General features: G+C 45.7%; 3 protein-coding genes across 3 annotated transcripts; all 3 read left to right on the top strand.

Annotated features, from left to right (window-relative positions):
* The first annotated feature begins 3,976 nt into the window (after positions 1-3,976).
* Positions 3,977-4,753, top strand: LOC131317078 (uncharacterized). The gene is made up of 2 exons (XM_058346660.1): positions 3,977-4,369; positions 4,451-4,753. Exons 1-2 carry the CDS (start codon positions 3,977-3,979, stop codon positions 4,751-4,753), a joined length of 696 nt encoding a protein of 231 aa, XP_058202643.1.
* A 3,326-nt stretch (positions 4,754-8,079) lies between these two features.
* On the top strand, positions 8,080-9,678 carry LOC131317077 (uncharacterized). Its single transcript, XM_058346659.1, has 3 exons — positions 8,080-8,170; positions 8,270-9,459; positions 9,547-9,678. The coding sequence occupies exons 1-3, from the start codon at positions 8,080-8,082 to the stop codon at positions 9,676-9,678; spliced, it is 1,413 nt and encodes a 470-aa protein (XP_058202642.1).
* A 117-nt stretch (positions 9,679-9,795) lies between these two features.
* On the top strand, positions 9,796-10,365 carry LOC131317076 (uncharacterized). The gene has a single exon (XM_058346658.1). The coding sequence runs from the start codon at positions 9,796-9,798 to the stop codon at positions 10,363-10,365; it is 570 nt and encodes a 189-aa protein (XP_058202641.1).
* Positions 10,366-23,076: the final 12,711 nt, after the last annotated feature.

The raw sequence follows: 23,076 nt of genomic DNA, 5'->3' as shown, positions 1-23,076 counted from the left end.
GCGAGGTTATAAAAATAAACAAACATCTCACCCTTTGATAAGGAGTTGTTGGGTTGGGTTGGGTTGTGACGGTGGGCAAGAAGTATAGATAGGACTGATATTAGTTGCAAGTACTGGGGGCATTTTTGGAAAAGAAAAAGGAGAAAACATTTTCGTACATTTAAAAGAAGTAGTATAGATAACCACGTATGCAACATTCTAAACCATAATTATGTAAACATAGTATATTTGTAATTACTCACCTCTGAAGCGTAAATCCAAAGCAACACAATACAGGGAGATTTAATGGGTTGCACTTAGAGCTGGGCAACATGATAACACGACACGAACCAGACACGAAGTTAGCGGGTTAGGGTTGAACATTTCTGACACGAAACACGAAAATGACACGACTCGAGAACACGAATTCTAAATGGGACGGGTTCGGGTTGAACACGAGAGACATGAAATTGACACGACCAACACGGTTACTAATCTATGTCACCCATTAACATGAACATATATACATATATATATAGAGTCCCCTTCTCCTAAGGACCACCTTATTTTAATAAAATAAGGACCTCCCTTTCCCGATCAAATTTTGATGATCTGAGCCGCTCAATGTATTCAGAACGTGATTTTAAGGGTACCCGCGAGAAATTAGCAAAAAAAAAAATGGGAAGGGCTTCATCCGAGCAGTTTTTGTTATGTTTTTATCAAACGGTTCAAATAAAAACTGTTCAAATCAAGCCCTTCCCGATCATTTTTTTTGCCGATTTCTTGTGGGTACCCTTAAAATCACGTTCTAAACACATTGAGCGGTTCGGATCATCGAAATTCAATCGGAAAATGGGAGAAATGGGGAGGTCCTTATTTTAACTAAAATAAGAACCTCCTTATTTGAAAATAACTGTATATATATATATATATATATATATATATATATATATATATATATATATATATATATATATATATATATAATATGGTATATCTGTAATTCTATATAGAGTTGGGCAACGGACACGATAACATGACACGAACCGTACATGTAGTTAACGGGTTAGGATTGAGCATTTCTGACATGAAACACGAAAATGACACGACTCGAGAAACACGAATTCCAAATGGGTCGGGTTCGGTTGGGTGATTTGTGACACGAACCCGGCTGACACGACACGAACACGGCTGACACGACACGAACACGATCCGAACACGACCCGACACGACCTGTTATCCAGGTCTAGTTGCACTGGGACCGGCCAGTTCGGGTCATAAATTCAACTATAGTTAATATCTTAAATGAATCGGACGCTTCTAACTTAAAACCTCGCTCTAGTGTAGTGGCGTATTTGTCGTGCTTAAAAAAATTCCAGCGATGGTTCGGAGCCTCGTGGCTTCACAACCCGTATTTAAAAAATAATTAATAACTCCATAACTTTCACCAATAATCATCATTTCTTATCAACTCACACGATTTTTCCCAAAAATTATGTTCACATCTTATAAATAACATAATTATTCTAAAAATGTTATTTTTACTTTTTAAAAATATAACTTATATCAATTATATCTTTTTCATCTTTTTAATTCTTGTTTACACCCATTTTTGACCGAAAAATCAGAATGCCGATTGGTCGGTTCAAAGATGGCCCTCGCTGAAAATTTCAGGCTTGGGAAGGATTTGAAAGTCGGCTACCGGTGGTATTGGGCCGAAATGTCACTTCAATAAAAATCAGGCTTGGCCCAACTCTTAGAAAAGATGAGGCCCTTCAGTAGGTCCAAATCAGTTAAAGGCCCAAGGCCTAAATCAGTCAACTTAATTATCTCGTCCAGGCCCAACCTAAAAGCATGTCACTACAATAAGGTAAGGCCTTCGAGATCAAACCCAAATCAGTAAAGGCCTTGGTTTTCTCACCAGGCTTAAGCTCAGAAGGCTTACAATGGGCAAAGGCCCACTATTCACCTATGAGTTCAGGTCCAAGTACGAAAAGGACCCACCGTTTTAGCAGCTCCGTTTAAAGCCTTGAATAAGTAAGAAAAATGCCTTAAAACTGCTCACAAGCAGCTCAAAGGCCTAGAAGCTGCTCACAAGCAGCTCAAAGGCCTAGAATATTCTTGGTGAGACAGGTCTGGGGGAGCTACTCACAAACAACTCAAAGTCTGAACTAGTGGGACCCTGCTTTTTAAAATGATGCAAGGCACGCAACAGGTGGCACGCATGCAACCCATGAAGATACTAGTGCATAACTCTTACAGACCTAAGCAAGCTGCTCACAAGCAGCTCACCCAGATTTGCCCGAGCTTTTGATTCTCGATTCTTCTTCCGAAAAGAACCATGTTCAGAAGGTTTAAGGGCCCACGAGAGATGCAAGGTCCGATGAAATGATAGGAATGTTGGTCTTCAGCAGTGGTGGGCCCGGAGGGAATCCACTCAAGCAATAGTTTGAGTGTTGAAGCAGCTCAAAGGCCTGGATGCTACAGGAACAGAAATTCTTTTTGCAGAAAGAATAGAGGTTTCTCAGGCCTTTGCCGTTCTCTTGGAGTGAAAGACACGTTTTGTTCAGAGAGTAGCCTTTCATTGGACCATTTTGAAGCTGCTCAAGCCTAGACCTCTGCTAGAAGGCCATATGGCAGCCATGCATTGGAGTATTTTGAAGCAGCTCAAGGCCTGTGCCTCCTATAATTCTCAGTTTTGGAGGCCTTGGCAGTGGTCCACGACCTCAAAGCTCACAGCTTAAGCATTTACATTTTCATTCCTATCAAGCATTACTTGTATTCACTCTAAAAATAGCTTAATTTTTCATCACTTTCCCTGCACCCAAACCTCATTAAACCGATTAATGGAGTTCGTTTGATCCGTGTTTACTGCATTGTCTTTCTTTCCATTGTTCTAGCAACGAGTAGAAAATATTTCAAGTCCTTAGCCTGACAAGGCAACCAACGAACCATCACGAGGCTTTACCCTTTAGGCCAAGCACAATCACTCGACAGAAGTCAGGTTTTGAGGCACGAAGGCCTTAAAAAGCAATTCGGACAGACTTGTCCTGGCACGCCCTCGCATTCCAAGCCAATTTGGTTTTAACACTTTTTGTAGAGAAACATTTGGCACGCCCGGTGGGACCTCTTATCGTAAAGGGTGACCATGGCAAAGAAAGACAACCAGAAAGGCGTCTCAGCTTCTGATCCTCCGGAGGACCCAATCCTCCAACAACCAACTCATGACGAGCTAGGCAGAGGCCTTGAACAGCCTCTCCTCAGCGCCCAAGACCTGAACGAGTGTATGGGCAGTGTACGAAACTATATGCCGGAGACCAACCACGAGATGTCACAAGAAATTTCTCAATATGTTGGTTCAGCAATGACAGAGATTCGAGATTCAAACCTGCACCTTGCAGCTTCTATGGGGTCGCTCACAACCAACGTAAATGCGGTGTCCGCATCCGTGGGTGACTTGGTGGCTATGATGAAAGAAGAAAGGAAGGTAAAAGGCCTTGCTGACCTTCCCTCTCAAACACCCGTGATGCCGCACTTTGGGGTGTTTAATGGTTTCTCTGAACGTCCACCCCACGGGAGTTACACTTCACCACAACCACATGGATTCCAGGCTTCTAGTTTAAGTGGAAGTTCGGCCCACGGCGAAGCGCATCATCAACCTCAAGACCCGACAGGCCAAAACCCATTAAGGCCTGTTGAGAATTTGGATAGGCGTTTCATGATGGGGGGAAGCCCCACTCCACGTCCTACTTTTGGAAACCAAAATGGCGGGCCTCATCCAATGGGAGGAGGCCATACTCCCCACGTGGCGCCCCACATGTGATTCATACAGCAAGATGCTCGGGGGGCATGGCACGGCCAATAACAGCCAGCCAACGCTGTGCAGATCAGGCTGCCACCCTAGGAGTATGCAAGGCCTCCCCCCCTCGAAGAGGTACCCGGCAGAGACCAGATCATAGCGTTGCTCCAGGAGCAGTTAGGGCCAGAATTTAGGCCTATGGGGAGGCCTATCTATACTAAGCCCCACTCAGACGAGGTTGATCAACTACTATTCCCAAAAGGTTTTCGAGTACCGGAGTTCCTTACTTTTTCTGGGGAAGACGCAAAGGAATCGACGGTGGAACACGTGGCTCGATTCCAAGTTCAATGTGGGGAGGCGGGGACTAAGAACAAGTGGAAGTTGAGGTTGTTTCCCAACTCCTTGACTGCCACTGCCTTTACTCGGTACATAAATTTGTCTCCCAACTCCATTCAGACCTGGCGACAAATGGAGGATGCATTCCACCAACAATTTTATAGGGTGGAGCCAGAGGTCACAATGGCAGACCTTTCAAGCTTGTGCCAGCTACCAGACGAAGGAGTGGAGACTTATTTGGCCAGATTCAAGAAGGCTTGATTTAAGTGCAAGGTCTCCCTGCCCGAGAGGGAGTATGTGAGTTTGGCGTTAAATGGCCTAAGCTTCGAATTGAAGAAGAAGTTCTACGAGGCGGAGTTCACGGATCTTTTTGAGTTATCAGCCAAAGCAGCAAGATATGAGCGGATCTTAAGGCAGGAGCAAGACCGCATGGCCGACTCGAAGGGAACCTACTATAGGGACCCCAATTATGAGGTGGCCATGATAGAGCCTGGGTATGAAGCAGAAGTGGCTGTCGCGGAGTTGATCAACAAGAAGCCTTATTTCTTAAAAGCTGGCAGGTTGGAAAAGGCAGACTTTGCATCATCTTCAGGCAAGTCGAGGCAATCTTCGATCAGCTCATGGCCGACAAGCTTGTGAAGCTTCATCCAGGCCATAAGTTTCCTCCAATGGAGGATTTGAAGGGCAGAGGGTATTGCAAATATCATAATTTGTGGAGCCACACCACCAATAACTGCATGGTCTTCCGAAATGGTATTCAGGATAAGATCAAATGTGAAGAGTTCAAGTTCGAGTCAAAAGATAAGAAGGCCATGGGGGTGGATGCAAATCCATTCCCGACAGGCCTGAGTACCAATATGGTGTCCTTTAACATGAGGGGCATGCCGAGGAGCTCTTCAAGGCCTAAGATCAGCCTAGGGGAACCATCTAGGCAAGCACAAAGGCCTACTTATGAAGACCCGTCTTTTGAGGAGGATGCCAAAAGGCTTCGTCGAATAAGACAGACTGAACAGCGGCCATCCCGATGGAGCAGGCCTGCGTCAGAAATCAAGAAGTTCTTCACACCAAGGTGCTCGCTAGTTTGTAACGAGTGCGGACAGACAGTCGAGCCATCCAGACCGCGGCAGAAGAGCATAGTGGTGAGGCCTCCAGAGTTTGGGCCTGATCAAAGACCAGAAACGCACAAGCATCCATCCATCTTCTCACGTCTTCGGTCTGGCCAAGGAAATGAAGCGAGGCGTGACTATGAATTTGAGGCCTCTTCCTCGGCAGAGAGGAGGCCTAGGACCGTGAAACCTAAGAACACTCCTCTAAACGAGTGGTCCAGAGTTGAACATCCTAAGTTTCCTGCAGAAAAGCCGCCTTTGTCTAGGTCATAGAAGCGGCGTTATCAAAGGTTTAGGCAGGCTGCCCGGAGGGCAGAAAAAGGAATAGATTTGGAGGATATGCCTAAGGGAGATCCTTTAGAAGACCTGGAAACTTTGAAGCAAGGTAACATGGAGGTGGATTTTCGCGAGGAAGAAGGCGTCGTGAGCAGTAAAAAGGGCAAGGAGAAGGTCCTGGTTCAAAGGAGTCTTTCTTGTTCAGAGGAGGACGAGACGTCTAGGCTTAGAAGGGAGCGCAAGCCCAATGAGAGAATGGTAAAGGAGGCTCCTATTGAGCCTCCACGCCAAGTAAGAATCCTTCAAATGACTGAGCCGGTGGCCAATACTCCTATTCCAAAGCTGGGTGATCGATCGGCCTCGGGGGGTAAGCAAGCCTTGAACCCATTAGCCAAAGAATTTAGGCCCTCTCAAGGCCTTTCGAAGCCTTGCAACATGGTTTTCATTCTGCCAGAAGAGGCGATGGCCAAAGAGCACCAAATTTTCGTCATAGAGGGCGACGTAGAGGAATTAGGGGAGATGGCACAGATCTTGGGACAGTCTTCCAAGCCTGTGGAAGCTGTCTCATCGGTGATTATCTTGAAAGAGAAGGCTAAGAAGAAGCAGGCCGAAAAGGCCGCTTGTGCCATTTTTGAAAAACCAACTTCAAAAGTGGCCAACCACATTAAACCCTTGTACATCTCAGGCTGTTTGGATGGGATACCGGTCAATCGTTTGCTTGTAGATAATGGTTTGGCTGCCAACCTAATCCCTAAGTCCATGATGTACAAGTTAGGAAAGACCGATCAAGACCTTATCGCTTCCAGTGCAAGCTTGACTGACTTCACGAGAGGCGTCACCGCTTGCCAATGTATCTTGATCATGAAGTTGACGGTTGGATCCAAGACGCTCACCACTCCTTTCTTCGCGGTCGATTCTCGGGCGTCGTACAATGTCCTGTTGGGAAGAGACTGGATCCACGCCTGCATGGCAATCCCTTCAACCCTACATCAATGCGTAGTGTTCTGGAACCAAGGTGACGTCGAGGTAGTATGGGCAGATCATAGGCCCTTTCTTGCTTCCACAAACCATGCAGAAGCAATGTTGTATGACCCAGACGTTGGCCTAATGAAGGTAGCAGGCCTGGACAAGTATGGCCGCCGCAAAATAGTTTCCCTCTCTCCACAGGCCTCCGTAGATGAGTTAAGAAGGCTTTTCCAAGAGCTAGTCGGCCTAGATAACCATAGGCCGATTGCTCCCACAACTCAAGCCATTTCCAATGTCAGTACGACTGATTGAACAAGAGGAGGACACGGCCCTTCAGGCCATGATTGCACGGTTTAGTTCTTACTTGATGGAGGAAAGAATGTATAGATCATGTGAAGAAGAAGGACCCTCGCCAGTAGGAGCAGCGGAATTCATCTATGAGGACGAAGGCCTTGCAAAAGGCCCTAACGTGATACAATCGGAGGACTTAGATGCAGCCCCAGCCAAGATGGACGATTTGAAGGCCGATGTTCAGGATCCTTTGCAAGAAATCAACTTGGGAGATTCCGAGCATCCTAGGCCTGTATAAATCAACCAGCTCTTGCCCGATGAGGTAAAAGAAAAGTTCATTCGGCTCTTGACGGAGTTCAAGGTTTGTTTTGCATGGGATTATGATGAGATGCCAGGCCTCCCACGGGATTTGGTTGAACACAAGCTGCCAATACAGCCGGGATTCATGCCGTTCAAGCAACCTCCAAGAAGGATGTCAAGTGAGGTGGAGCTTAAAGTCAAAGAGGAGATCGAGAGGCTTCTTAAGACTGGCTTCATTCGAACGGCAAAGTACATGACTTGGCTTTCTAATAATGTCCCGGTAGTAAAAAAGAATGGCAAGATTCGAGTTTGCATAGATTTTAGAAATTTGAACCTTGCTTCGCCAAAAGATGAATACCCGATGCCATTGGCGGACTTGATGGTAGATGGAACGGCAAAGCATAAAGTTTTGTCTTTTATGGACGAGCATTCGGGTTACAACCAGATCTTCATCGATGAGGCCGATACCACCAAAACAGCATTTAGATGTCCAGGTGCTTTGGGGACATTTGAGTGGGTTGTGATGGCATTCGGCCTGAAAAATGCAGGAGCCACGTATCAACGGGCAATGAACGCCATTTTCCATGATTTTATCGGCCATTTCATGGAGGTCTACATTGATGACGTGGTAGTAAAATCTCAATCCTATGATGAGCATTTGGAACATATCCGGAAGGCTTTTCAAAGAATGAAAGAGTTCGATTTAAAGATGAATCCTTTGAAATGTGCCTTTGGGGTGTCCGCGGGAAACTTTCTAGGGTTTTTAGTTCATCAACGGGGAATCGAGGTCGACAAGAACAAGTCGAAGGCCTTGATGGAAGCGAAATCTGCGTCAACAAAGAAGGAGTTACAGCAGCTCCTCGAATCCCTAAACTATTTGAGGGGTTTATTTCGAACTTAGCAGGGAAAGTCAAGGCCTTTTCTCCATTGCTGAGGATAAAGGACCGAGAGGACTTTGTTTGGGAGGCCTGTCATCAAGAGGCCTTTGAAGCAATCAAAGGGTATCTAGCGCAAACCCCGGTCTTGATGCCTCCAATTAAGAATAAGCCATTGAAGTTATATATCTCTGCGGCTGAAGACTCGGTTGGAAGTTTACTGGCCCAAGACAATGAGCAAGGCATGGAGCAGGCGGTTTACTATTTAAGTAGATTGTTAACTCTTTGTGAAAAATGAAATTCTCCTATCGAAAAATTGTGTCTTGCCTTGTACTTTTCAGCAATAAAATTGAGGCACTACATGCTGCCCATTTCTGTTTATATCATGAGTAAAACGGACTTAATCAAATACTTGCTAACTCGGCCTATCTTGAGAGGCCGAATTGGCAAGTGGTCCTTGGCCTTAATGGAATTTAGTTTTTGTTACGTTCCTCAAAAAGCGGTGAAAGGCCAGGCTTTGGCAGATTTCCTGGTTGATCACCTATGTTTGGAGGTCAGCAATGAAGTCGGCCCTGGCCTGGACGCGATGGAGGTATCTGTAAAACCTTGGAAGTTGCTTTTTGACGGATCCAAAACGCAAGAAGTATCAGGCTGTGGGGTTATCATAATTTCTCCTGAAGGCCTGAAAATTGAATTGTCCTTCCAATTCAATTTTCAGTGCACGAATAATCAGGCTGAGTATGAAGCAGTGGTGATAGGCCTTGAAATTTTGAGAGAATTAGGAGCCGGAACTATTGAAGTAATAGGGGATTTAAGCCTTGTAATAAACCATTTAGCAGGCACGTTCAAGTGTTACAGCAAGGAGTTGGCACCTTACTATATGGCCGCAATACAACTCGTACAAGATTTTGACGATGTAACGGTGAGGCACGTACCAAGGAGAATGAACGAAGAGGCTAATAGTTTAGCTCAGGCCTCAACAGGCCTGAAACTTTCTCCAGGCACCTTGTCTAGGGCTGTAACGGTCCAGAAGAAATTGTTGCCCTCTGTTCGAAGGAGAGGTTTAGGTCTGCCAGCGTTTATAGTAGAGCCTCTCGGGCCAACGATCGAGGATACTGAACGAGAAGGTGAGCTACGGCAGAGTGGTTGGCGTGATCCCATCATCTCATTCCTCAAAAACTCGTGTACCAAGGTAACAAAGAAGACTAGGAGAAGGGCCATTAGCTATCTTTTGATAGGAGATGACCTGTACAAAAAGAGTCTAGAGGACGACTTACTCCTTAAATGCCTTGACGGGGTGGAAACTTTGAGGGTGATGGGTGAGGTACACGAAGGTGTCTGTGGTGCCCACCAATCAGGTGTCAAAATGAGGTGGTTGATTAGGAGGTATGGGTATTATTGGCCTAGGATTCTTGAAGATTGCATCCGATATGCTAAAGGATGCCAGGCCTGCCAAGCCCATGGCCAAGTTCAACACGTGCCAGCAGCCAACTTCCAGGCCGTGATTAAGCCATGGCCTTTTAGGGGATGGGCAATGGATCTAATAGGGATGATACACCCACCGTCGTCTAAAAATCATACTTTTATTTTAGTGGCCACGGATTACTTTACTAAATAGGCCGAGGCCATCCCATTAAAAGCTGTGAACCAACAAGATGTCATCAAGGACATAAGGGAGAAGATCATTCATCGATTTGGCATTCCCCAACACTTGGTGGCCGATAGAGGATCGGTTTTCTTCGGAAAGTAGGTCCAGGCCTTTTGTAGCCAGTACAACATTACCCTATCCTATTCCACCCCCTACTATGCTCAAGAAAACGGACAAGCGGAATCTACAAACAAGACCTTGATCGGGATAGTGGAAACAATGGTTGAGGAGAACCCAAAAGTCCGGCATGAACTTCTGTCCAAGGCCTTGTGGGCCTATAGGACATCCAAGAGGGAGGCCACTAACGTTACTCCTTATGTGTTAGTGTATGGCCATGACGCAATAGTGCCAATGGAGGTCACCGTTAGGTCAACAAGGTGGGCCTACCACAATGGCCTTACTCCAGCAGAGTATTCCCAGGCCATGCTCATGGAATTGGAAAACCTGGATGAAGTGAGATTAGCAGCCTTCGACCATATGGTGGTCCAAAAGCAACGGGTGGCCAAGGCCTACGACAAAAGGGTCAGAAGGAAAAGCTTCTCAGAGGGAGATTTGGTTTGGCAAACCGTGTGGCCTTTAGGTACGAAGACCTCCAAATATGGGAAATGGTCTCCGACATGGGAATGGCCCCACCAAATCTGTCAAGTCTTTAGGGGTAACGTGTATCTCCTTCTGGACTTGGATGGTAAGGTCCATAAGCATACTATTAATGGCAAGTTTTTAAAACATTATTATCCTACCATATGGGAGATGGGGGATTTTAATGAGAAATGGCCATCACAGACATAAGCACATAAGCAGAAAAACCAAATGCCGAAGGTATAGTCTGTCAGCCACGTTTAAACAAACAAAAAGCCTGGCAGAAAGGGAGTCGCAGGCCAAAACACAGTCAAAAAGACCTAGGCGATAGTAGGCTACATCACAAACAAAACAGACTAGCCTCAGGCTTGACAAAAAGAGTTTTAGGCTAGGCTATCGTAAGCAAAATTAAAAGGGTGCATGGCTACGATTATTACATGTTTTGTGAAGTTTAGAGCTCATTTTCCAGGTTGGCCTTGAGACCCGTCCAGGCCATAGTGGCATCATTGATCACTATTTCTGCTCGATCCCTTGAGGCCTCGGCTATCGGTTTTTCGACCATCAAAGTCTGAAGAGCATCTAAGGGACCTTGAGCAGCGTCGAGAAGTTCTTGCCTCCTCTGGGCTAGCGAGGCTTTATGCTGTCCATGGTCTGCCAATTGCTGTCGGGCTTCGATCAACTGTTGGTCTAGGGATTGGATGGTCGAGAGGTGCTCTTTGCGCCTAGTCTTGGCCGTTTCAATCTCTGCCTTGAGCTCGTTCTGCGCCCCAAGCCCCTGTTTCAATTCTTGCTGCAGGTCATCGATCTTGGTGAGTTTGGAGGTCGCAAGGGTACGCTTCTCGGTGGCCGACATGAAGGACCTCTTCAGGTTTGGAAGATCCCGGAGGAAGAGTTGTAAGGCAGATTCAGCATTGCTCCCTAAGGCCTGGGATTTGACCAGGATGTTCATCGATTTCTGAAGGGAAGGGTAATGGTCTGGTTGGAAGGCAGATTTGATGCCCAGGTTTAGGGCTGCCTTCAGGATTTCCTTAGCTTGATTGATCTCTTCGGGAGTGAATGATGCTGGGGTTGATGACCCAATTCCACTACCAGAGGTTCTTGAAATGGTTGGGTTCACTAACTCTTCCAGGGTCTGAAAAAACTTGTCAAAAGATTCATCATCCAGGTCAAGAAGAGTGGGCTTCTTCTCGGCAAGTGAGTGAGTTTTCTGTGTTTCGTGGGACGAAGAGGTGGCTTGAGTTTCCCCTTTAGAGCCCTCAAGTTTCTCTGAAGAATCGGGGTCGTCAAGTTCCTGCCGAGGCCAGTAGGAGTTTAGTGTTAACAATGGCTGAAAATAGAACCTACGGAGAGTATTGCCTTACATGAACGACGAGAGTACTGGAATCCGATTCCTCAGTAGAGGTACCCCTTTTGGTCTTTCTTTTTACAGTGACTTGTGCCCTTTTGATTTTGGCAAGGGTAGGCTTGGTGACCCCGCTACCAGTGCTTCTCTTGGTGGCCTAATTTCAGAAGAGAAAAGTGGTTAGAACCAGACGAGAAAAACACAAGAGGTTAAAGCCAAGAAGGGATAAACGAGTACGGGCGTAGGGGGAGATTCCTCTTTGTCCAAGGACTTGGTAGAACTACCCCTTGTACGCCCAGCAATAGCTGCCTCGATGGCTTGAACAAGGATCAAGAGGCATAAAAATCAAAATCCACAAGTTAACAATAGTAAAGGCTTGAAAATTGAGATACCTTTGGGGGAAGACCCTTCCCAGGCACGGCCTTTGAGGCCAATCCAGGGAGCATCTTAGCCTTCTTGGCGACGTTTTCCTGTTGTTCGACTTCTTTATCTTCGAGGCCGATATCAATCGAAATTGTTAGAACAAGGAAATATGGCGATAGTTTATATAAGGAAAAAGCGGTCAAAGCTTACTCCTCCATTTCGAAGAAGTTGCCGAAGTAGTCTTGGCTTTAGAGCCACCCTTCTTGGGCTCGGGAGGAGGTGGAGGCATTATCTCCTTCAGGATTTCTTTCACAGGCTTGGAAAACAGGGGTTTGATGTAACCTTTCTGCCAAGCAGCGAACTCGTCGGATTTCTCAGGGAATTCAGAATAAGGGAGGAGTTCGAAGTCAGCCTTGGCCTTGACAAAGTCATCCTTAACTTTTTCCAAAGATTTTAGTTCAACGATAGGCCTTAGTATGAAGTTAACATTCAGTGATGCATAGGGAGGAAGAGGAATGAGTTGAAGTAAGCCGTATTGTCGGGCAAATTGAGCAGCATTATAGAACTCAACTCCGGACTTCTCATTTTTTGATTGGGCACTCAGACTGAACAACAGGTCTCAGGAGATTAAGAAGCTAGCCCATATCTCTTTTTGGTCATCATCCTCCTCAAACTCAGATGGATCGGCTTTGAGCCATGTAGGGACTGTGTCCCTCTCAAAAGGCATCCAACCCGTGCCCATTGAAGCCAAATCGGTATAAAAATAATGGAAGCAGGCCTCGAACGTATGTTCTCGGGGGGAGAGGTCACGGTAGTGCAGGCCGTAGCATGTGTTTTCGGGGTTTTTATTGGGTTTCGGGCCCAAAGTAGGAAAGTAGGCCCAGAGCCATAAGGCCATAATCCATAATGGACCAGCAGCGAACACATAGCGATTCCCTAAAAGATCATGCATTCCTCTGTACAAATAGGCCAAGATCAAAGGGGCCATGGCTAGCTTGTGACCCGAAGCCAAGGCCTTGGCCAAATCCGTGAAATCTTTGGTAATCCGACTCGAGGAAACACAAAAACTAAATTTGTTTAGCTAGTAGAGCAAAAAAGCTACATGCTCCTCTTCGGTTACATCCCCTTCTCCATGGAAAAAGGGAATGAAACGGGTATAAGCTAGGAACTCGGAGGCAGGATACTCAAAGACAGGAGTCTTTTGACTTAGAAAGCAGTTGGCCTCAACGCCGTGAGCGCGGAGGCCGGTAAGGAAGCATATGTCTTGTAGTGTCGGCCCCATCATCCCAACCCTAAAATGGAAGCTGTTAGTGATGGTAGACCAGAATTGGGCCGCAGCAAAAAAGAGGGCATTGTCCATGTTTATGGCAGACCTACTAAGCATGATGGCATCATGGATACCAATTGATTTCCACAGATGGCCCTTGGCCTCGGACATTTGGTCCAACCAGGAGAGGTACTCCTTGTCAGGCCAAGGCCATAATCGATTGGGATTTGGTTTATGGTAGTTGCTCCAGTCAGGATTGACCGAACCAAAAGGTAAGGAGTCTTCGGCCAGGGGATAGTACGAAGAGAAAAAAGAGGGAAACTCACCATCGAAGGCCGGGCCAAGCGCCATTCCTGATTTTGCTATGGTTTGCGGGATCAAGATCTCTGTGTGGATTGGGGTTTCTTCTCCTTCGATTATTTGCATGACTTGGGTCGCCAAACTTGCTGCCTTCTGCCGAGACTTTTTGGGAGCCATGGTGGGGGTAAAGAACCGAGGAGTAGGGTTCTTGTTTTCCCTGAGGAATGAAGAAGAAGGGGGACAGTTCTCGATCGTGGAAGAAAGAAAAATGGAAATGGGTTTTGGAAATTAGAAAGAAGAAGAGAGTTATAGAGGGAGTAAATGAGGAGAAGATATAACCGCCCACTACCCCTTCGTTTTCGGGAAATGGGAAGGACCCATGTGGGTTAATCATCATCCCCTTTTTCCTAGAGTGTACTTCTCTTTCTCTCTCTCTCTCTTTCTCTCTCTCTGTGTTTTTCTGTAAAAGGTGGTGCCTGGAAAAAACAAATGTTCTTTAAAAGGGGCGGCTGGTTTGAAATTTGGGAGTTACAAGAACATCTAAAATTTGATCAGGTGTAATAGGAGCACCGAATAATTTGTCGTTGCACCCACATTTTTAGGATTAGCCCGATAGAGAGGCCAAAATGGAACCGACACACCCCTCGATTTCTCGAACGAAGTTGAGGTGTGGGGGGGCAATGTTTACACCCATTTTTGGCTGAAAAATCAGAAGGCCGATTGGTCGGTTCAAAGATGGCCCTCGTTGAAAATTTCAGGCTTGGGAAGGATTTGAAAGTCGGCTACCGGTGGTATTGGGCCGAAATGTCACTTCAATAAAAATCAGGCTTGGCCCGACTCTTAGAAAAGATGAGGCCCTTTAGTAGGTCCAAATCAGTTAAAGGCCCAAGGCCTGAATCAGTCAACTTATCTCGTCCAGGCCCAACCTAAAAGCATGTCACTACAATAAGGTAAGGCCTTCGAGATCAAACCCAAATCAGTAAAGGCCTTGGTTTTCTCACCAGGCTTAAGCTCAGAAGGCTTACAATGGGCAAAGGCCCATTATTCACCTATGAGTTCAGGTCCAAGTACGAAAAGGGCCCACCGTTTTAGGAACTCCATTTAAAGCCTTGAATAAGTAAGAAAAAAGGCCTTAAAACTGCTCACAAGCAACTCAAAGGCCTAGAATATTCTTGCTGAGACAGGTTTGGGGAAGCTGCTCACAAACAGCTCAAAGTCTAAACTAGTGGGACCCTGCTTTTTAAAATGATGCAAGGCACGCAACAGGTGGCACGCATGCAACCCATGAAGATACTAGTGCATAACTCTTACAGACCTAAGCAAGTTGCTCACAAGCAGCTCACCCGGATTTGCCCGAGCTTTTGATTCTCGATTCTTCTTCCGAAAAGAACCAGGTTTAGAAGGTTTAAGGGCCCACGAGAGATGCAAGGTCCAATGAAATGATAGGAATGCTGGTCTTCAGCAGTGGTGGGCCCGGAGGGAATCCACTCAAGCAATAGTTTGAGTGTTGAAGCAGCTCAAAAGCCTGGATGCTACAGGAACAGAAATTCTTTTTGCAGAATGAATAGAGGTTTCTCAGGCCTTTGCCGTTCTCTTGGAGTGAAAGGCACATTTTGTTCAGAGAGTAGCCCCTCGTTGGACCATTTTGAAGCTGCTCAAACCTAGACCTCTGCTAGAAGGCCACATGGCAGCCATGCATTGGAGTATTTTGAAGCAGCCCAAGGCCTGTGCCTCTTATAATTCTCAGTTTTGGAGGCCTTGGCAGTGGTCCACGACCTCAAAGCTCACAGCTTAAGCACTTACATTTTCATTCCTATCAAGCATTACTTGTATTCACTCTAAAAATAGCTTAATTTTTCATCACTTTCCCTATACCCAAACCTCATTAAATCGATTAATGGAGTTCGTTTGATCCGTGTTTACTGCATTGTCTTTCTTTCCATTGTTCTAGCAACGAGTAGAAAATATTTCAAGTCCTTAGCCTGACAAAGAAACCAACGAACCATTACGAGGCCTTACCCTTTAGGCCGAGCACAATCACTCGACATAAATAAGGTTTTGAGGTATGAAGGCCTTAAAAGCAATTTGGACAGATTTGTCCTGGCACGCCCTCGCATTCCAAGCCAATTTGGTTTTAACACTTTTTGTGGAGAAACAATTCCAAAATCAATACCTTTTTCAACTATACTACAATACAATCAACTTTAAAAAATCATAAACTTCCAATTTATTCATTCTTCCAGTAAGATACATGTGATTTAGTAAAACTCATACGCATTCCATTTTTACATCTAAAAATCATATTATTACGTTTTCACACTTCAAAATCATGTTCAAACTTCATTACTTAAAAAAAGGATTGTTTATTCAACTAATTAAAGAATGAACAAAATCTTGAACAGTAGTATATATATAACTGATATCTAAATATGTACCAATATACATATTTGTACATGCATATATACAGTGAGAGGGAGAGAGGACCCGTGAGAGAGAGAGAGAGAGAGAGGAGGTGGGTGGTTTCGGGTGGTGGTGGTGGTGCCGAGAGGAGTAGGTGGTGAACCGTAGTGATGCCGTGGTGCGGTGACGGGTTTGGGGTGGTTACGGGCAGCCAAAACACGGGCCCGTAAGATGGTGGTGGTGTGGTGCCGTGAGGGAGATGGCGAGAGGAGGAGGAGGTGGTGTGTGTGGTGTCGGCAGTGGGGTGGTGGTGGATGTGGCTGGGAAGAAAAAGAGAATGAGAGGGAGGTAGACATAGAGAGAAAGAGAGAGTGTCTTCGCAGCATATGACAGAGAGCGAACATTATCATTGCAGAGCCTTAGAACTAGTAGAATGCAATAACTGTAGCCAAAACAGGGACTTCTAGTCTTTTAGCCCTCCAAGATTGGGAGTTGGAAAGAGAGAGAGAGAGAAGGGAAAAGAGAGAGAGAGAGAGATGGGCGTGCAGATCGGTTGCGGTGTCACGGCAGCTAGCACAGGTGAAGATGCTCGGTCCTTAGCAGCACAACCCCCTGAAGAAGCCTCTGGATTCTCTACTGAAGAAGAAGATCTGCTGGAACGTAACCAATGTAAACTTGGACTTCCCCGAGCCCAAGTTTCTGTCCCAAAATCTAACCCTCCTTTAACCATTTCCAACCCCCCTTCCTCTTCTCCTTCACCCAACCCTTCTCCATCAAACCTTGTCCCTCCTCCCATTAATCCTGTCCTAAACCCAAATCATCTTCTAACCAAACCTTCCTCTACCGTCTCCAACTCCGGTTCCTTATCCTTCAAGGATACTCTGAATGGAGTTGGACCTTCTGAGCTGGCTCTCCTGTCTGAAATGGATTGTTTCTCTGATGATGATGAGGAGGAGGATCCTTCTTGTCCTTCCATCAAGCTGACTAAAGAGGATAAGATTCGTATTCGCCAGCCATGGAAGCTTTCCTTGATTATTAAAGTCGTTGGAAAATCCTTCGCTCTATCTTTCCTTATGGCTAAGCTCCGTTCTTTATGGAAAATGGTGGACAACTTTTCGGGTTTTGACCTAGGATTGGGTTTTATTCTCGTTAAGTTCAAATCTGAACTTGATTTACATAGAGCATTACATGGTGGTCCTTGGTTTATCGGACCCCATTTTATCTCTGTTCGTAAATGGGAGGCGGGGTTCCAACCTTCACGAGCCACTATCTCTACCTCAGCAATATGGGTCCAACTACCTGAGCTCCCGTTGGAAATGTATGATAAAGATATTCTCCAAAAGATGGGTGCAAAGATTGGTGTTTTGTTAAAAATTGACGTTCAAACGGAGTCGGGTACTAAACTTCGTTTTGCCCGGCTTTGTGTCCAAGTGGATCTCAATGCACCTCTGATTTCATGGGTAAAAGTGGGTAAACACAGGCAGAGAGTAGCCTATGAGGGTATCTCCTCCATTTGCTTCCATTGTGGTGTGGTTGGCCATAAGCTCCTTGACTGCCCTCAGAAGAATCCGATACCGGTTACTAATTCAGCGGAAGAACAGTACGGGAAATGGATGCTCGCCGGTCGGAAAACTTTCCCCTCTCAGAAACAAAAGCCCATTCCTAACTTTCCATATATGGATTCTGGAAAAGCTAGAGTAGCTCAGTCCTTGGGTAAAGGAAATAAACTTTCTCAGCCAACACCTACACCTTTAGTCGTTGACCCTTCAACATCGAGCAGTGTGCCTATCACACCTAACCCTTTCCAAGTGCTGTCCTCTCCTTTGCTTGTGACTGCTATCTCAGGTAAGCCAAATAAGGAAGCTATCTCTGATAATAGCTCTTCTGTGATACCTCGTACCTCGTTGGGTGTCGTCCCAATCAACCGGTCTGTCCCCTCTGCAAATCCATTAAATGCCCTTTCTTCCCCACCAAAACCAGAAAAACCTATTCTTGGCAAAGAGTTAGTCACCCCAACCCTTTTCTCAAAGGCTCCTCCCAAAAACAAAAATGGCTCCGCGCCGCCGATCCCGTCTATTCAACAGCCGCCCCACACCAACTTCACAAATTCCACAAAACCTACCCCACCCGGAACCTCTGATTCCCTTCTCCCTGATGGACATGGACCCAGCGAATCAGCCGGGGTGGTATTTGGATTCTCAACCGAACAGGACCCGGTTGGGCAACGATTTCCTCCAATATGTGAGGAGGCATCCGGATACCATTCTTCAGTTATCAAATCCCGACATAATCCGAGCTTGGACCAATGTTTCACCCTTCTTTCCCATACCACAACTTCACCCCAACCACCCGATGGCAGTAATAACCTTTGTCCAACCAATCGCTAATCCCCTTCACCACTCTCCTTCCAAATCTCCAAACGTTAACCCAAACCCTCACCGCGGAAACACTGACCACACCGCCGATGGACCCGTACTCCCAGTTCCTAACCTTGGATCAGGCACCCTTGCGGTGTGTTTACCGAGCGGGGTACAGCCGAGTGGATGTCATGACCACTCCAGTGAACCTCCAAACTCTGCACGTTTGTTGTCACTTCGAAAAACCGCCAGGCGAGGTGGAGTTACAGCACCATCTGAGCCTAAGTGTGGAACAAAAAACAATGGAACCCCTGGAACTAAGGGAGGGAGGGATATCCTCGGAGGAGGAGGAACAACCAATCCTTAGCTGTCAAATGGAGATTCTTATCTGGAACTGTAGAGGGGCTGCTAACCCAGCTTTCCGCCGTCATTTCCGTGAGTTGGTTCGTCGTTATAATCCTGTTTTAGTGGTTATTCTTGAAACCCGTCTTGGGGGTTCTCGTGCTCAACGAGCAAGTGAGAATCTGGGTTTTGATAAGGTTGTGATCGCTGACTCCGTGGGCTTTGCGGGGGGTATATGGCTGCTTTGGAACGAGGGCTCTTTCCAGTGTGACATTCTTGACGTGGCACCGCAAGAGATTCATGCATGCCTTCAGGTACATTCTCACTCTAGTCCTTGGATTTTTTCAGCCATTTATGCTCGTCCTAATTATGCTCTTCGTCGAGAACTTTGGCATAATCTTACTCTATTTGCTGACTCACATAACCTTCCATGGGTTATGGCGGGTGATTTCAACGAAGTTTTGTGTTCTGCGGATAAATTTGGTGGACGGCCTATCGTTCGTAGCCGTGCTACGGCCTTTCGCAATTGTATTGACTATTGCGATATGCATGATTTGGGCTTTTCGGGCCCAAGATATACTTGGACTAATACACAAGTCACGGGTAACTTGATCAAAGAAAGATTGGATAGATGTTGGTCGAACTCGAGTTGGAATTTACTTTTCCCGGATGCCCATGTTTCTCATCTCCCTCGTACCCACTCCGATCACTGTCCCATTCTCCTTTCCACCATCCCAATCTCTTCCCCTATTTCCCCCCGACCGTTCCGGTTTGAGTCGTTTTGGTTTTCTGACCCGTCCATCTATTCGGTCGTAAATGATAGTTGGAGGTCCACTTCCCCTTCTTTTGCGCATACTACCAAAGTTTTCTCCAATAAGGTCACTATTTGGAACAAAGAACATTTTGGTAATCTTTTTGCGAAGAAAAGACGTATTCTGGCTAGACTTCGTGGTCTTCAAATAGCCATTGATTCCAATCCCAGCCGTTACTTAACTGATTTGGAAAAAAATTTAACTTCTGAGTTTGAAAAAATTTTAATCATGGAAGAAGATTTTTGGGCATTAAAATCACGGGTTAATTGGTTATGCGACGGTGACCGTAATACTCGTTTTTTTCATCTTACTACTTTGAATCACCGCCGCAATAATAAGATCCGCTCTCTTAAAGACGCGACTGGTGTGTGGCTCTATGATGCTGATCTAATCCAACAAACCCTCACCTCTCATTTCATTTCCCTGTTCACCACAGGTATGATTTGTAGCAAACTTGTCTCTGACCCTCCCTTTCTTTTCCCTCGCATTGAGATGGAGTGTCACCAATCCTTGTGCTCTGTCCCGATGGTCGATGAGATTAAAAAGGTTTTGTGGTCCTTTAAACCTTGGAAATCTCCGGGCCCGGATGGTCTTCATCCGGGATTTTTTCAAAAAACGTGGGATATCGTGGCCCCCTCTGTGGTGCAAGTGATTGAGGAAGCCTTCTCTGTGGGCAGGATTCCTCCCGGGCTAAATCACACCTATTTGTGTTTAATCCCAAAGATCCGTAATCCTGAAACAGTTGGTCATCTCCGTCCTATTAGTCTTTGTAACACCATTCTTAAGCTGGTTACGAAAATTCTTGTAAGTAGAATCCGCCCGCTGTTGTGTGATCTCATTAGTCCTCTTCAGTCTAGTTTTCTTCCGGGGAGGAGTAGTACAGATAATGTGATCATTGTGCAAGAGATTGTTCACAGATTTAATTCCATGAAAGGTTCCAAGGGTAACATGCTTATCAAATTGGATTTGGAGAAAGCTTATGACCGTTTGGAGTGGGGTTTTATCCGTCAAGTTTTGCATTTTTTCAACTTTCCTCCGCTTTGGATTAATCTCATTATGTCCATTATCTCGTCGTCATCTATGTCCATTCTCTTCAACGGTAGTGCTACTGACACTTTCTCCCCCTCGAGAGGTATCCGGCAGGGTGACCCACTGTCCCCCTATATTTTTATCCTTTGTGTGGAATATCTCTCCATTCAAATTACCTTGGCTTGCGATAACCACACGTGGAGACCTATTAGGACTTCTAGGAGTGGTCCTTTTCTATCTCACCTCTTTTTTGCAGATGACCTTGTCCTCTTTGCGGAGGCTTCCATAGCTAATTGTGAGACTATTTCTGCACTCCTGCAAGATTTTTGTGCTTTATCGGGCCTTAAGGTAAGCTTGAGCAAGTCCTCTATCTTTTTCTCTAAGAACACCCCAATGGGTGCTCGGGTTAAGTTCGCTACGGCCCTTGGCTTTTCCGAAACTACTTCGGTGGGCAAATATCTTGGTTGCCCCATCCACCAGTCCAGACCGACTAAGCTTTCTTTTCAGTTTATTATTGAAAAGATTGAAGCTAAGCTTGCTGGTTGGAAGAGCAAACATCTCTCCTTTGCTGGTAGAGTCTCTTTGATCAAATCGGTCATTGAAACTATACCTTCTCATATCATGCATTGTAACCTTCTTCCCGTTTCGGTGTCTAACAAAATTGACCAATTAAGTAGGAATTTTCTTTGGGGCTCTTCTTCTAACCATAAGAAAATTCATGCTATCAATTGGGATACTGTCACTCGTCCTAAGGCTTTAGGTGGTCTTGGGTTGAGGAAAACCAGGAATAATAACATGGTTGCTATGGCTAAGCTTAATTGGAAACTTTCTAAACGTGTGGACCTTCTGTGGGTCCGTATCTTAAAGGGCCGTTATCGTTCCACGTCTGTGCGTAGTTCCAATCCCTCCACCACCTGGAGGGGTATCAAAGCGGGAAATAATCTTTTCAAAGAAGGTACCCGGGTCCGTTTGGGTAATGGGTCCTCCACTTCTTTTTGGATGGACAACTGGACTGGGACTGGCCCCCTCCGTTCTAAAATTCTTGGACCTCTTCAGCAGCAAGAGAGTTCTCTTAAGGTTAAAGAATGTTGGTCTAATCACTCTTGGAACCTCCAAGCCATCTCTTTTGTCCTTCCTGAGGAGATTCTTTCTAGCATTCACGTTGTTCCGTTCCAATGGTTCAACCCATCTCCGGATTGTACCATTTGGAACCTCTCAACCAACGGTGAGTTCAATTGCAAATCGGCCCACTCTCTCATTCCCTCTAAGAATGTCAATTCCCATCTCTCGTGGGATTGGATTTGGCGTCTCCCTTGTTCTTACCGCATCCAACACTTTGTTTGGCTTGCTGCTCATGACCGTCTCTTAACCCGTAAGAATTTGTTCCTTCGCAATATCACTCCTTCCCCTTTCTGTGAATGGTGTCAAGATATTCCGGAGTCCACATACCATGTCCTTTGTGATTGCCCTCGTGCCTCTAATATTTGGAGCGCCCTTCAGTTTTCTTTGGTGGATTCTCAAGCGCTTCCATTTGATTGGATTCGTGTGAATTCAAAATCTGTTAATACCCACAGTTCCGGTGTCCCTAAGAATATTATCTTCTTGTTTGCTATTTGGCATATTTGGTTGGATCGCAATTGCCGTCTTTTTGATACTAACCCAAATTCCAACTCGAGCACCATCGACCCAACAAAAATTTCAGTTACTATCTTGAACAAATCCTTGGAGTGGTTCTTTCTTGTTTTCCAAGAGAGGAACTCTCATAGGAAGGATATACAGGTAGGATGGGTTCCACCGAGAATGGGTTTTTCCAAGTTGAATACGGATGGTGCGTATAACTGTGTGACGGGCTCGGCCTCCACTGGGGGGATTTTGCGTGATCATTATGGTATTTGGATAGGTGGATTCCACAGGAACATTATCACGGACTCCAGCCTAAAGGCAGAATTATGGGCCTTAAGAGATGGTTTGAGTTTAGCAAAGGATGAAAATATCAGAAAGCTGGAAATTGAAGTAGATTCCATGATTGTGTTAAACTTGATTCATGCCACTAACATGGTGAATCACCCGCTTGGCAATTTGATATTTGATTGTAGGTTGCTGATGCAAGGGTTTGAGGAAGTTTCTATCACGCATATCTATCGCGAAGCTAATCGGTGTGCAGATGCGTTGGCAAATGATGCTCCGGTCTCGGTGGGAGATTTATATATCTACCCGGTTATTCCTATTTGTATTTCTAGTTTCCTTTATGCGGATTTGATTGGGGTCTCGTACCCTAGAATTGTAAACTCTTAATTATGTTTTTCTTGTTTTAATGAATCGTCTAGTTACCAAAAAAGAGGGAGAGAGCGCGCGCCATGTGTACGGCTGGGAGAGAATGGGGGAGACAAGGGTGGTTTGTAAGAAATAAATGGGGTGGGTTCTCCAGAAGCCAGCCACAATAGGCCGTCGGCTAGGAAAAACTCCCCGCGGACGCGAAAACGAGTCCCGTTTCCATCGCCCAGTCCGGGTTTCATTTCGGAAAATCCTAAAAATAATATCGTGGCCCGAACAAATTGTTTGGAGACTAACCCCGGTCTCAGTTTTTTGAATAAAATTCTCGGTAATCAAATATGTAATTCATGCGAATTTTCGGGTTATGACAGTCAAGCCATTCCTTCCTACTTTAACACCCCTGATCATAAAAAGAAAAGGTGAGAGAGGGTCACC

This window comes from Rhododendron vialii, chromosome 2a, assembly GCF_030253575.1.
Source record: "Rhododendron vialii isolate Sample 1 chromosome 2a, ASM3025357v1".
NCBI classification, from domain to species: Eukaryota; Viridiplantae; Streptophyta; class Magnoliopsida; order Ericales; family Ericaceae; genus Rhododendron; species Rhododendron vialii.
This window is presented reverse-complemented; position numbering and strand designations above follow the sequence as displayed.

What these genes read in the sequence shown, in the direction of transcription:
- LOC131317078 (XM_058346660.1), top strand. Translation starts at nt 3,977, where the DNA reads ATGGGGAGGCCTATCTATACTAAGCCCCACTCAGACGAGGTTGATCAA. An exon ending in ATTTGGCCAGATTCAAGAAG is followed by an intron (nt 4,370 to 4,450) that starts GCTTGATTTAAG and finishes TTCGAATTGAAG; the next exon opens with AAGAAGTTCTACGAGGCGGA.
- LOC131317077 (XM_058346659.1), top strand. Translation starts at nt 8,080, where the DNA reads ATGCCTCCAATTAAGAATAAGCCATTGAAGTTATATATCTCTGCGGCT. An exon ending in GGCCCAAGACAATGAGCAAG is followed by an intron (nt 8,171 to 8,269) that starts GCATGGAGCAGG and finishes TGTACTTTTCAG; the next exon opens with CAATAAAATTGAGGCACTAC. An exon ending in CATGGCCTTTTAGGGGATGG is followed by an intron (nt 9,460 to 9,546) that starts GCAATGGATCTA and finishes TTTACTAAATAG; the next exon opens with GCCGAGGCCATCCCATTAAA.
- LOC131317076 (XM_058346658.1), top strand. Translation starts at nt 9,796, where the DNA reads ATGGTTGAGGAGAACCCAAAAGTCCGGCATGAACTTCTGTCCAAGGCC.